Consider the following 14,557-nt stretch of genomic DNA (forward strand, 5'->3'; position numbering starts at 1 on the left):
CAGAGGTGGGGCTGGATGAGCTTTGAAGGTTCCTTCCAACCTGAACTATTCTGTGATAAGAAGCTGATAACTAAGGCCAGAGACAGGCAGTGTATGTGGTGGATTACAGGAGGGCTGCCTGCCCCCCGGGCAGCAGTGTGCATTGCTTTGCTTACACTTTGTCACTTTGCAGCTTGGCACAGTGCTCTTTTGAGGCTCCCTTGGCGCAGTTCAAGGTGTTTAAGGTAAAAATGCACCACGAGTCCAGCTGCTATCACCAAGAAGCATCCTGTGTTTCCCGGCCCGTTCCTCCTCCAGCCCCACAATGCCAGAGAGAGGAGTGGAAGGCTCCAGGGCAGCCGCCCAGTGGAGGACACCCCGGGGGACGAGCCCTGGGTGGGGACCCAGCCCGCAGCTTTCGCACCGCCGGGTCCCCCCGGCCCAGCAGCGTTGCCATGGCGACAGGCGCCGCGCGAGCCGGGTGGACCATAGAGGAGCCGACCCGCTCTGGCTAGAAAGGCCCCGGGGAGCCCTTCCCGACTGCGACTCGTGTTCGCTGAGGGGCGGGGCTAATGCAAATGAGGCGGCCGAGGCGGCCGGCGCGGTTTTCAGCTGCTTCCCGGCGAGGTGACCTCACACGAGATGGCGGCCGAGAGGGGGCGGCTTCACTTGCCAGGACACAAGATGGCCTCAGGAGGTGGCTGGGTGCGCATGCGCGGGTGTGCCGTTCGGCGGCGGGACGGCGGGGGCAGCGCCGGTAACGGAGGCAGGTAGGAGGCGCTGAGGGGATGGCTGCGGGGAGGGATGCGGTGCCTTGCGTCCTACACCCCGATGCTGGCCTGGGTTTGTTCCCCCGCTTGCAGCGAGGCCGTCTGAGCGGGGTGGGGGATACCCCCCTCCCCTCAATGCAGTGGGGCCGTCCGGGTGCGGATTCCCCTCAGTGGCGCCGCCCGTGCGGTGAGAGGTTCCCCCCCTCTCTGCAGTGGTACAGCCCCGCTGTGGGCCTCCCTGTGTTACAGTGGACGAGCTCATGTGGGCCTAGGGGGTGCCGTCCCTCTGTGCTGTCAGTGCTCGTGGGCAGGGGCCTTTGTCTGTCCCTGCTCTGGAGCTGGTCGGGGTCTGGCTCTCACATCCTCGCAGAGTCCCGGCAAGGAGAGATGGCCCTGGCATCGCCCCACCCAACCTGGAGGTGTGGAGCGGGCTTTGTCTGCCATGTCACTGTCACATCTTCCCCTCGCATGGCAGCACAACCCCAGACGGGCCTTTGGCTGCCATGGAGCCTGAGCCCAGTGGCAAATGCTGGCGGTGCCCTGCCCAGCCACTGCATCCTCTGCTGGGGCTGCCAGGCGTCCCCTCAGCGTGGAGGGACCTGCGGGTGGGCTGCTGTGGGTGGCACAGCTGCTTGGGCTTGTCCTCTTGGTAGCCAAAGAAATGGCGTCCCCATCTGCGGCCTTGCCCTGCAGGCACCACCTTGCTCCCCGCATTCCTCCCCACCATGGGTGACGTTGGCTGCTTCGGTTGGTGACCTGTGTCTGTGTTTATCAGGCCCAGAAGTCACAGAGGTCTCTGGTGGCCTTGGCAGCTGGACTTCCTTTGGCCCTTTAGTTAGCAGCATGAGGCTGGTGGCTGAAGCCAGGGATAGAAGGGAGGTGACAGCTTCTTTGAACAGTTTGTGTTGGTGAAAGTCTCCCTGGTGAGAGAAGATGGAGATACTGTAGCAGAAGCTCCCAGGTTGCATGGGCAGAGCAGTAAACCAGACCTCTCGCCTGTGCTTCCTGTTATGTCTTGACAAGAACAGGCTCAATATGTGCAGTGATCTCATCCTCTGCCTTCTGTGATTCCATTATTGGGAGTTGTTTTCTGTAAGGGTTTCACATTTACTTCCAAATCTGTAATTTAGGCCACAGTTACCTGGCAATGGCCCCTGTAGCAGCGGTGTGGAAGTCTGCTATAGGATTAGCACTTATGCGAATGGTAACATCGTGGGAAACCAGTTCTTTATCTAATATGTTTTTCTTATACTGTAAAACAATGAAATGCTAAGAAGAGGGATGCAGCTTGCTGTTAAGTTAAATGCCTTACCAGATTCCAAGACTATGAGATCTACCCGGTTACCTCTATTAACCAACCTTGTAATCTCATTACAGAATGAGATCTGATTTAATGAGATTGCTCTGCGGGAACATAGTTCCATAGAAACTACCAGCTGGTTCAAGGTGTTAATTGTTGTCTGTATGGCAGTTCTGTTGACGTGTATGAACTCTGCAGGAGTGATGGAAGCACGTGATTGCTTGTTGTAAGAAGGGTATTACCAAATCTCTCATGATACAGAGCCATCTGTGATTGTTGAATTAGTAAACAGTGCTGGGAGGTGCCCTCAGAGTCTCTTTGCGGTGACACGTCTCCTTGCGTGATCCAGGTGGCATCAGGTTTTCAAGGGCTTCATTGCTTTACAATTCAGATACTGGGCTGCTGGGGGTCTGGGGAGTTCGTGCAGTATGTCTAGATAGGAGCTTTCCTGGGATAGGAATAGCATTTTGAGACTTTTTTTGGTTTAAGTGGAGTCTCTTTCAGTTTCAGTCAATGAAATAGTTCCATGGATGGATTTCTCTCTACTGAACAGAGTCCTGCCAGAATCTAAGTAGCTCCATGGTGTGCAGACCCACGGGTGTGTCTGTGCTTCAGGGGCCTCCTGGGGTACCACGCGCTGGGTAGGAAGGAGTGTGCAGAACCTGGTCTGTGCTTACAAAACAGACTTGTCACTGGTGGATTAGCCCAACCAGAGGAAAACATCCACATCTGTGTCCTCTGCCTGAGAATGTCACTTAAGGGACCTGTCAGGAATCAATGTACCCAGCACCAGACGCTGTGCTGGGACAGGTCACAGGGCAGCAGGTTTGTTGTGAGCACTGCTGCAGCCTGGCTTCCCTGGGGCTGGACCACCAGCCACTCAGTCCTGTCTGGCCATGAGGAATGTCTGGAAATTGGGTGCCCTTTTGGGTGGCTTATCTAGCTGATGGATTTATTGTCTAGTGGATGCAAGGGCACAGAGCTGGTATATTTTTCTAGTCAGCTACCCCAAATCCAGACTATGCAGCAGAGGCAGCATAGTGGCAGCTGGAGCAAGCACAGACGTATCCTAAAGTAGTATTTGGAATATTCCAGCCTGCATTACCCATATAGTGGAGAATGAATGAGAGGCTCATCCTGCTACTGCGGTCAGGTCTGCAGATGACTATTTCAGGTTCCTGAGTGGCAACTGCAGCATATAGGAATTGTCTGGCCCCGCTTAAAAGACTGGGTTAGGCCAAGATTCACGTATGCGGCTCTGCTGCCAACTTGGTACAACCGGCTTCCGCTGTGGAAGGCTGGAGCTCAGCTTTGTTGTAATGCCAAAGAGTTGCTGAGTTGCTGTGGGACATGATGACTTGTGAATCCAGCTGTGAGCTGGCTGGGAGGTTGGAGCAGATGTGCGAGCCCCAAGCTGTGGTGTGTTTCCAGCCACCGTACGCCAGCACTCTCAAACAAAAGCAACGCTTTCCTGGTAGCCGGTATTCAAACATCCGTCTCAAGAAGATAAGATCTGCAAACGTCACTGGCAGGAGCAACGCCAGATGTCAGATGCGGAGGTGGGAGTTTCTGAAATAAAGCCCTGTTACTTTCTAATTTACGAGCTTGTTGCTTTATGAGTGTGCGTTAGAAGTTCAGCGGGAATGAATGATAGCTATTCCCTCCTGCAGCTCCTCTTCCCATCACTACTTAAAGCCTAATGTTGAAAAGTTCTGACATACTCCATGAGTAATTTCCATCCCAAGGAAAAGGTTATGAAAATACCAGTGTGGCAGGCTTAAATAGTGCAATGCTTTGGATGTAGAAGCAAAATTGACTTTTTACGGACAGCTATGATTTGTTACTTTTCATCTGCACGTTTGAAGATGGGGAGGGAAAATAAAAAACTAAAAAATGACCGAACAACTATCCCAGCAAAGTGAAATCACTTACAAATGTCAGCTGGCTGGAGGAGTTGCACATCTGTCAGGGAGTGACGAGAGAGAAGAAGGTGAGAAGTGGAATTTTGCCTTCTTTAAACAGCGCCGTAGCATATAAACGACAAAATGTGGTGTCTCTGGAAACTTCAGCAGCTGTGGCTTGTGCATCATGTGCTTAGTGAAGCACCATTTGCATGGGTACATGTGTAAAGTGCAGCACTAAGGACCAAGCCTAGCGCAGGCTTTGCTTTCAAGTAGGCATTGGGTAGCAAAGCCAAGTCCAGGTTTAGGTTTAGCACTGCCCTGGGGGGTCAGACCCCATGTTCTGCCCCATGGCAGCAGCAGGAGATGCTATTTAGGGGGAGAGCATGAGAGCCGGGCTGCTGGCTGGGGGCCTTTCTGCTCGTCCATCCCCAGCACGCGAATTCCTCAGATTAGGGATGCTAGAGGGAATAGCACCTCTGCAACCTTCTTTGGCAGCAAAAGTCAGGTGTTTGCTACCTGTCAGGTAAAGAAGTATTTTTGTGTGCTTTAAACTGATATCCTGCTAGTTACAGTGAATGCTCCCAGCTCTTGTGTCGTGTCACACAATAGTTCCACCTTCACCTTATCTACCGTAAACCTCGGTCGTGTACCCCTTCAGCCTTTCCTCTCTGCCTGGAGTCCCAGCTGTTCAGTCTCTCCTCAGCTCCCTCAGTCCCTGCATCGCTTTAGTTGACCTTCTTTGATCTCCCTCATCTCTGTGCCTCAGGAAGTTTGTTGTAAGGTTAGATGTGCACACAGTGGTCAAGGTTTGGATATGCAGAGGTTTCATATGGTGTAAAATGATACTGTCCATGTGTGCTCCATCCCATTCATGAGGGCACCCAGCTATCTCGTGGCTTCATCTGCCCGTGAGCCAGTTCCCTGCAGAAGGCTCTTGGGGAGAGAGAGCGCTCTTCAGTGGGTCAGTTGGCTGAGCTCTCCCTTCTTAACCTTTCTTTTTACACATCACACATTCTTGATTCCTTTTCAATTAATGACCGCACAAAACGCAATTTCCCCTTGAGGCTGCTCGTCTGTCTTTAATTACAGCCATAAAAGTTCACTGTCTGGCGGAGATCCCCTCCAAGCAGTGTCTTAGCTGTGTCTGGCGGTGGGTTTTGGCGTGGCGGGGACGCAGGACGGTGGCTCAGCTCCACGAGGGCTCTGCAGTTGGATCCCGTTGAGGTCTAGCGCTTTGGCCGGGAGTGGAGCTGCTGTGTGGTTTCAATCTAGTGATGTAATTGACTGGAACAAATGCTGTTCCTGCTTCTTCTGAACTAGTTATGAGGAATTCCTTGGGATAGGCAGAGTGGATGGTTATTTTTGCTTTTCTAGTCTTGCCTAGAAGTGGTCAGACTCGTGGCTTTTGGGAAATGCTGAATGGGACTAGAGTTTCATTGGTTTTCATACCTAGCCATTTATTCTTCCCCTTGATCTTCCATTTGGACTTGCTGCCGCTGATGTCGCAAGCCCAAGAAGGCTAGTGTGGTGCGTAGTTTCCCATTTCTGATGTGCTTATTCTTATCCTACGTTGTGAAGTTGTCCCCATGACGTGTCCGAGCTGGGTGAGTGCAGACCCCGGGGGGCTGAAGCAGGAGTGACTTCAGCCCTTTCTCTTGGTTGTGACACCATTAAGACCCTGTTGTCACCCATCATGCCTACACTGTGAACAGGGCTTCTTAGGATGGCACGGGCTGGAGAAGCTGGCATGCACTGATGTAAGGACCCTTAACATCTTACCAGACACACAGGTGCCTCTGAAGAGGTCCCTTGTGTTTTGTCTTTGATCTGTAGTGACTTAATAGTGAGAGGGGACTCGGTCTGAAAAGCACAAGAGTATATTGAGGGCGGACCGTGGTCCCACATCTGGTCCATGCTGGTGTGAGGAGTTCTCCCCTCACTCCTCAGCCCCTTGTGAACGTACGGTGACTTGTTCTGGTATAAACCTGCTGTTTCCATTTATTTTCTTATATGTTGCTGTCCAGCCAAAGCATCTTTGTCTCAAACACTGATCCTAAAATTCAGGCCACCTCAAGACAAGCTGGACAGCTGCTAAGTGACTTTTGATTGCCTTTATTGCATGACAGGAGTGTATCCACTGCGTGCTGTCATGTTCTAGTTGTGTCTTGTCATGCCACAAAGCAGCAGCGCTGCTTGCCATAAATAACTGCTGTCTGAGCCAGCCCAGGTGCAGTCAGCTGTGACTGCTGGGGGAAAGCAGTGCGCACGTGTGGCATTACCTCACAACTGCTGTGTTTTTATTTGGCTAAAATTTACACTGGTATCTAAAAACGTCAGTGACTACGTGTGTTTTTTTGAAGGCTGCTTTGTTTTTTTTTCAGCTATATAACTTAACTCCTCCTCTGACCTTGCCTTTTAAGAGCTGGGAAGAGCTAATCGGCTACTTGCTGGATAACAAAGAACATTACAGGGTAAAGGACGGGGCAGCCTCCTCACGAGGAGACAGTTGTACCTTCGGGAGACCGCAGCCTGGCCTCAGCTTAGTGCAACAGCTTTAGTGCAGCAGACAGCTTCTAGCCTCTTAAATCCCCTCCAATCCACTTTTGAACAGCTCCTCAAAGCAATACGAATTCTGATCTCTGCAGGCAAAGATTTATCAATTAATTTGATTCAACTTTTAATTAAGAAATTGAACCTGGTTTCATTGGTGTGGGTTGGTTGGTTGGTTTGTTTGTTTGTTTATTTTCTCTCTTGCAGGAGCAACAATGGATTGGCCCCAACAAAGGTGTAGCAGGTGTTGGGATAAGACATCCCATCTGAAATGGAGGTGATCAAGGGAGCTGAACGTCAACTGCACCAACATGGGGTTGCGACTGTTGGCTTGGCTTTTTCATTTGCCCACTGCAGTGATCTACGGGTCCCTGTCGCTCTTTGTTTCCATTTTGCACAACGTATTCCTCCTGTACTACGTGGACACCTTTGTCTCTGTTTACAAGATTGATAAACTGTCCTTTTGGATAGGAGAGGTGAGTCTTTTCTGTAGGCTTCTGCCCTCTAAAGTAAGAAATTCTGAAACCGAGACCACTCCTTGTGAGAGGTGTGAAGAGTATTAGTTGCAATAGCAGTGTTACCCTTCAGAGAAGGGAGCAAGGGAGCTGGGCTTTCCAGTTTGTCCCACTTACATAAAGGTAGAACAAGCTGTGATAGAAAACACAGACTTTGTTCTTAAGACTGCCTGTCCTCTGGGGATGTTGAGGTGTTTCACAAGCAGGAAAAACCACTGGCCTTGCTGTGTTAACCTGGCAGCTGCCCCAGACAGGGGGATCGAACAGCAGTGATGGGGCAGGGAAGGTGCTCTGGGACGGTTCCTGCTGCTCGTTCACTGTGCCAGCTCAGCCCTGCTTGCTTTGCTAACAGAACAGAGGCTTTGAGTGAGCTGTCCTGTGGTTTGTTTCACTGACCTGTTTTCTTTCCTAGACAGTGTTTCTGATCTGGAACAGCCTCAATGATCCTCTGTTTGGCTGGCTGAGCGACCGCGTGTTCCTTAGCACGCAGCAGTAAGTTAAGTTCCACTTCCAGCAGAGGCTAGGAAGTTGTTTAGTCTCTGGGGGAGATGATGCAAAATTGGCAGCGTTAAAATGACAGTGTGGGAATGGTTTCTGGGGTGTGAAACTCTTATATACCTCCTTCTCCTGGCATCTTTGAAGTTTATAGTGCTCTTTGTGAGTTATTTTAGTACCCGGCTGTATAGAGGAAGTCACACATGTGTTGGGTAGACGTGACCCTAACCCTTAACAATCACCTGACTTATACAGAACCTAAAATATGTCATTTAAAATCTCAAGCCCCTGCTGTATGGCCAGGTCTCTTAGAGGGGTGCTGGAGAGTGTCTGTGTGTTGTTTGGGAGACACAAGGGGCGAAAGGACAGTTATTTCCACCTGGAATGCCTCAGACCAGTTGTTCCCCAACTCACTGGATCGTGGATCACTGTTGGCCTTCAGCATTTCTCATGTATTTACGTCAAGCTTGTAATGCAAATCATGGTGTGGCTTCCTGCAACTAGTAAAAATTACAAGTGCTCGTTGAAATAGTTTTCATTGTACAAGGTGCAGACAGTGCAGTGCTATTAGGGAGAGGCTTGCTCTGGAGAAAAAAAAAACAAAACAAACAACAAACCACCCTTTCCTTCATGCTTTTTGGCCTTCTCGAACCCAAATTTTCAGTGCATTCAGATATTAGCTGAGAGGGTGTCTGTTGTGGGTGCTCATTACATAAGCAAAAGCTGTATTTGTGTCTATGCCACTTACTTGACTTCTTTGGAGAGGGAGAATACATGGTCATGCAGAACTTTGTCCAGATGTCTAAAGTGTATTTCTTCTGTTGCAGGCCAGGAGCAGAGATTTCCTCCCCAGAAGTAGTTCTGAAGAGGCTCAGAGCACTAAGTCACAATGGCCCCCTCTTTGCCATCTCTTTCCTGGCTTTCTGGGTTGCCTGGGCTCATCCTGGTTTGCAGTTCCTTCTTTGCCTTTGCATGTACGACAGCTTTCTCACCATGGTTGACCTCCATCACAACGCCTTGCTCGCAGACCTGGCTGTTTCAGCAAAAGACAGGACTAGCCTCAACTTCTACTGCTCCCTCTTCAGTGCCATAGGCTCCCTCTCTGTCTTCATGTCCTACGCAGTGTGGAACAAAGAGGACTTCTTTTCCTTTCGCATATTTTGCGTGGTGCTGGCCCTCTGCTCCATCATTGGTTTTACCCTGTCCACACAGCTGCTTCGCCAGCGGTTTGAGGCTGATGGGAAAGCAAAATGGGACCAGGAATCAACCCTTAAAGAGTAAGTGTCACCAGTTCTGCAGCAGGGACAAAGGCCTGGCATAGATCTGCAGAGTTCGGTAATGCACTGCAGCAAATAAAATCTGTGGTAAGATCCAGGACAAGGCAGACTTTTGTTAATCGTCTGTGGTTCTTGTCTGTTGATACAGTTTTCAGAACCGCCTCTGTCACGCTGGCTTCTAAGGCCCTCTGAAAATACGACAAAACTATCTCGTGACATCCCTGGCCCAAACTGGAGGCAGAGCCCTGACCTGCTGTATGAGTGTTTGGAATATGAAATGAGTTAATATCTAGAGCACCCAGTGAGGCCTGTGAGTGGCAAAATGTCAGAAGCAGCTTATCATGAAGGCATTCCTGCATGAGACCACCTCGCTGCCCACGTCCTGTGGAGTTGGACAAGCGAATGTCTCTTACCCTTTTGCTCGCTTTAGCTTCCTTATAGCAGCTGGGCTGCTGGTTGGCCACAATGCAGCTGGTTTTCCGCATTCAGCTCCCTTGCTTTTCCTTGGGCTGCCTTACTTGGTTATGAGCTGCCAGCATTTTGCTGTAGTAACACAGCACACCCTGATGTGATGTGCCATGTGAGCTAACTGCAGGGGTCTGGAAGAGGAGCATATGTGTAGTGGAATGGCTAATAAGAGGAGAATGCTTCTATGGACAGAAATCTGAATTTTGGGTTCAGAAGACAGATGTCCTTTGGGAGACCTGTTGCCTGTGGTTCTTGCTAGCAATAAGCAAACATTGTTGTAGATTCTACTGGTTGCATTTTGTCCAGGGAGAGGGAAGGTTGGGATAGGAGCTGAGGAGGGACAGCATTGCATCTACGTGAAGAGAGCTGAGGGTGTGCTCCCCTGCTTGGTGTGAGGGATTTACAATTGCTTTTTTTTCCTCCTCTCTCTTCAGGCTGTACATTGAGAAACATTCCGTCCCCCAGGAGAAGAGGATCACCCTGGCAGAGTATCTCCAGCAGCTCTCGCGGCATCACAACTTCCTCTGGTTTGTCTGCATGAACCTCATCCAGGTAGGCGCAGCAGCGACATGTTTGTGATTCAGAGTATGAGTGCTGGCTCTGGCTTTTTGAGGAGGTGATACAGCAGTATGGGAATGCCCCATGGAGGGCAAAGATATTTCCGGCACCCACTTTCTCTTGGAGCTTCCTGCATATGCTCCCTGTTTCAGCATCTGGTAGCCACTTTCCCCGCTTGTGACCTGAGGATACTTCCTTGGCGAGCTGTGGGGTGCTCCTTTCCTGTCTCCACAGTGCAGGCTGGATTACAGGGGCTGGTTGAGTTTTGGGCAGCCCATCTGGGGTGCAGAAGCACAAGGCTGGGCTCATGGAAGGGATGAGTTCAGGAGTGCAGTTTGCTGGTGTTGACTATAAGCACAGTCTCCTCCTCCCTTCTGCTTTCCTGAGGCTCACATCACTGTTCTCACTGTCCACCTGGATCCACCTCCCAGCTGGCTTTTGCCATCTCTGTTCTTCATCCTCCTCAGTGATTACCACCAAATGCTGGCAGCGTGCCCAGCTTTGTGTGCTGCAGGTACAGCTCCCAACTTCATGGGTATCCCTCAGTTCTCCTCAGGCAGGCTCTTGATGCTGGTCTGCATATTTGTGTTCAAGCCTCGCTGCTGCCTCATCCTTGTCCTCCTGACAGCTGCTTCCTCCCTCCTGCCATGCCACTGTCCCCCCGAAACACTTGTGGTCACTGCTGTCACCTCCTTGCCCTGCCTGCCCCAGCAGCGCTGCGTGCTGAGCAGGAGCCCTGCGAGCAATGCCTCGGCAGCTGGGAAGCAGGGCTGACCCCTGGCACGTGGTGGGCATGGTTGGTGGCATTGCAGCTTTGCAGTCTCAAAGCCTACGGAGCCATAAACTCCACAGCCAAGCTCTTGCTCTGCTGAAGTACTCCAAGGCCCATCCTGCGTGGTCCCTTGGCACAGGGCTCCTAGGATAACAGAGCCCAGAGGGCTGTTAGCTTGTTCTGTCCTCTCTTACTGCTGTTCCAGCTGACCAGCTCATCTGCATGCTGCCTTCACAGGTTTTTCACTGCCACTTTAACAGCAACTTCTTCCCACTGTTCCTGGAGCACCTGCTGTCAGACCAGATCTCTGTCTCTACTGGATCTTTCCTGCTTGGTGAGTCTTGGGTAGGACTGGAGGGAGCAGCTGGGTTAGCTGCTCTGGGGAGAGGTGTGCTCATGTGCAGGTCTCTGGGATGTCAGATTCACACATGTGCGCACCCCACGTGGTTTCCCAGGACTTCTGAGTTGTCCTTCCTGAGCACAGAAGCAATTGGGAGCCTTTTCTAATGATGATGAGCCTGGTGTGCTGGACTCTGGCCTAGACTTCACAGAGGCGTTGCTCTGAGCATTAGTGGCTGCAGATAGTGTCCCCAGCATGCAGCAGGGAACAGCCCTGAATTTAATCCCTTTCTCTGTGCGGCACATGGACCATTTACAGGCTGCTGGAGATATGTCCTGGAGTTACCCTGGGAGGGTTCTGTGTGGTCCAGGTCTGGTCACCCTGTCCTGTCCCTCATTTCTGCTCCAAGGCTGAGTCTCAGCCCCTGCATGACACTGGGGAAGTTGTTTCTTCCTTCCTGCCCATGAGGTTGATGGAAGGTGGCCTCCCTCGGCAGGAAGAGTGTGTGCTGTGCCACAAAGCCACTGAGTAAATCTGCCGCAGCATTTTGTATGTGCGTGGGCACTCTTCTGTCCCCTGTGTCCTACAGCCCTGCTGGTGATAGCCAGCCTCTTCTCTCTTGGTAGCAGTCCTGGGGAATACTGAAACTACTTGAGCCTTTGTCTCTCTTCAGGTGTTTCCTACATTGCCCCCCATCTCAACAACCTCTACTTCCTGTCCCTCTGCCGCCGCTGTGGAGTTTATGCTGTGGTTCGAGGACTCTTCTTCCTGAAGCTGACTCTCAGCGTTGTCATGCTTCTGGCAGGACCTGACCAGGTGTATCTGCTCTGCATCTTCATTGCCAGGTAGGCAGGCAGCACTCACTTTTCCTGCCCTCTGCCATCAGGGAAGGGAAATGTATTATCTCTGTTGTATGGAGAGGAGTGGGAGGCGCAGAGTACAGTAGTCAGAGTCACACAGAAGCCATGTGGCTTCCAGCTCTGACAGCACCTGACTGTGGGATGGATCATTGCAGAACTCACTGGCTGTGCCTGCAGCAAAGCAAGTGAGGGAGCAATGTTCAGGAAAGAGACTTGGAAGGGCTGTTGGCAGCCTGCAGCATCCTCTCCCAGCTCTGCAGCTTGCCTGGGGCCACAGCCCTCAGTAGGTGCCACAGCTGCCTGTGAGCCTCTGGCCCAGTGTGTCCTGTCCCCAGGACTGTGTGGCTGCTCAGAACTGATCCAAGGTATCGCTGCAAGGTACACAAGGCTTATTGCTAGCAGCACTCCTTTTCTGTAACCAGGGCTTCTGAAATTCTTTAAGTGTGGAGGAACCTTTTTCACCCTCTTTCCATTTTTCTCTGATCTCTTACCTCCTCCCATTGTTTCTTGATGCCCCTATTCAGTTCTTTGCCTGTTGTTCTGCAGCAACCGGGTGTTCACAGAAGGGACCTGTAAGTTGCTCAACCTGGTGGTGACTGATTTGGTGGATGAGGATCTAGTCCTGAACCGTAGGAAGCAGGCAGCCTCCGCACTGCTCTTTGGGATGGTGGCTCTGGTCACCAAGCCAGGCCAGACCTTCGCCCCTCTGATCGGCACCTGGCTGCTCTGTGCATACACAGGTAAGGATGCTCCTGGGGACAGCAGCAGGGCAGGAGAGGGTGGACCTGTGACTTCAGTGTGCTCTCCACTATGTCCTGCACCCTGCGTGGGTGTGGAGGGCTTTTCCTTTTTGCTAAGCTGTGCCTGGTCTCTGCATCTCCAAGGCCAGTCACTCAGAGAGAATGGATAAGGGTCCATCTCCACTGTCCCCAGCCTCACAAACTCTTCTCTGCCATCAGGCTACGACATCTTCCAGCGCAACCCCTTGAGCAACGTGGTGAGTGCCCAGCCGAAGCTGGAGTCTGCCGCAGCCTTGGAGCCAACTCTTCGCCAGGGTTGCTTTTACCTCCTTGTCTTCGTACCCATCGCATGTGCGCTGCTGCAGCTCCTCAGCTGGTCTCAGTTCAGCTTGCATGGGAAGCGTCTGCAGATGGTGAAGGCCCAGCGCCAAAGCCTGACGGAAGGCCGAGCACCAGAGGTCAAAACGATCTAGGGGTGTCTGAGCCCCTGGGGCACTGCTGGTTCCAGGCTGGTGCAGGACTGCAGGCTCAGCGCAGGGATTGCGGGCTGAGAAACCCTGAGGTTTAGGGTTCAACTGTGAAATGCTGTAATGACAATGTTTACTCATTCCAGGAGGTGGTCATCAGGGAAGGCAGAGTTGTTCGGTGGCACGGGCCTGGGATAGATCGCTTGGCTGCAGGGGCAAGAAGATTTTATCCCAAGCTGGCCTGGGGAGCAGAGGGCTGCTCATCCCAGCAGGGAGGTGCTGGGTTGCAGTGTGGGCTAGAGACAGCCGCATCCCTGGTGCAGTCCTCCGCCCTGGGCATGGCCCTGGGGAACCGCAGCCTCTCCAGCTGAGCAGGAGGCTGCACAGGGAGCACAGAAGAGGCTGCTTTACAAGACCTTGCCGGAGCCCTGCAGCTTTGGGGAGTGGAGTGGGAGGCACCTGAGGGGGATCAATTGACCCAGGGGAAGAGCAGGGTCAAGAGGACCCTGAAGGCCTCAACCTCTCTCACATAGTTTTGCAGTTCTTGGACCAAATCAATTCTTACGCATTTCTTGTTTCCAGGACAATAACCTGCGTAGCCAGGGTCTGCTGGCTGTGTTTATTTTATGCTGAGGCTCCCTCTGTGGCTTTGCAGGGAGAGTTGTTGCTGGGCTGGGAAAGGCACAGGGCTTGAGCTGGGCTCAGAGCACTGAGCTGGAACATCTCATCATGTTGCCTGTGTTTATCCCTCCTCTCCCCTGCACTGCCCCCGAGGTCAGGAACCACCCCCATGATGGAGCCGAGGGAAGCGCCTCCCTGCTCAGGCCCGCAGAGGAGACCCAGTGGTGCAGCCTGGTTATTTCCCCTCCCGCAGGGAGAGAGCACAGCCTGGAGGAGACACCAGGTCTTGCTTTTGTGCCTTCAATTCCTCTTAAGAGCCTGTTTGACATAATGCTGGGCAGTCACAGGGTCGAGATTTTACCTCTCTGCAAAGAGACAAGACACCTCAGCTCCTCTCCACTTGAAATGGTGGCCCAGAGTTTGACCATCTCACCTGGCTGCTGAGCCATGGACCCAAGGAGGAGAGCAGGGGGTTTAGTCTTTGGTTCTGGGTGGGAGTATTTGGGGCAGGTTGTCACTGGAGGGTCTCAATCCCTGCAGCATGTTTGGGGGCAGGTGGAGATGTGCCAAAGCTGAGCTCTGCCCCATGCTGCGTGCAGAAAGGGGGTGCAGGCAGCATTCGAAAGCTGTTGTGCTGAGGGACAGGCTCTTTGTGTTTAGTGCCCGGTTCCCTCTGCGGTCTCAGCCCGCAAACCTGCCATCTTGCCTCAGGACGTGGCTGCCTTCTGCCTTGGACCAAGGTGTTCCTGCCATGAGGCTGCTGTAGCTCTTGATGGTTCAATCGTAAGTTATTTGTGCAAATTCTAATCCAGTTTGAGAATGATTCTTCATTTCATAAATTAAAGATGATCTTTTCTGTAATGTTTGGTGATTTTTTTTTTTAACAGGTGGGTCACACCTGGCTGGGTTTATGTGGTGCTGTGGTTGTATAGGAGAAAACC

General features: G+C 52.0%; 1 protein-coding gene across 2 annotated transcripts; it reads left to right on the forward strand.

Moving 5' to 3' along the window:
* The first annotated feature begins 722 nt into the window (after positions 1-722).
* Positions 723-13,924, forward strand: MFSD13A (major facilitator superfamily domain containing 13A). Of its 2 annotated transcripts, none has more exons than XM_080347830.1 (9): positions 723-749; positions 6,711-6,979; positions 7,431-7,510; positions 8,341-8,790; positions 9,693-9,810; positions 10,826-10,922; positions 11,602-11,773; positions 12,335-12,528; positions 12,748-13,924. In XM_080347830.1, the coding sequence occupies exons 2-9, from the start codon at positions 6,815-6,817 to the stop codon at positions 12,999-13,001; spliced, it is 1,530 nt and encodes a 509-aa protein (XP_080203956.1). In that variant the 5' UTR covers positions 723-749; positions 6,711-6,814; the 3' UTR covers positions 13,002-13,924. The 2 variants fall into 2 exon arrangements, with proteins under 2 accessions (XP_080203956.1, XP_080203955.1); XM_080347829.1 differs by having other exon boundaries at positions 8,341-8,487.
* The last annotated feature ends 633 nt before the right edge of the window (positions 13,925-14,557 follow it).

This window comes from Nesoenas mayeri (assembly GCF_963082525.1).
Source record: "Nesoenas mayeri genome assembly, chromosome: 7".
NCBI lineage: Eukaryota > Metazoa > Chordata > Aves > Columbiformes > Columbidae > Nesoenas > Nesoenas mayeri.

Bases quoted from the DNA above. Each gene is read 5' to 3' on its own strand.
- MFSD13A (XM_080347830.1), top strand. From the start codon at position 6,815: ATGGGGTTGCGACTGTTGGCTTGGCTTTTTCATTTGCCCACTGCAGTG. The intron at 6,980-7,430 runs GTGAGTCTTTTC...TTTCTTTCCTAG, and splicing joins TGTCCTTTTGGATAGGAGAG to ACAGTGTTTCTGATCTGGAA. The intron at 8,791-9,692 runs GTAAGTGTCACC...CTCTCTCTTCAG, and splicing joins CAGGAATCAACCCTTAAAGA to GCTGTACATTGAGAAACATT.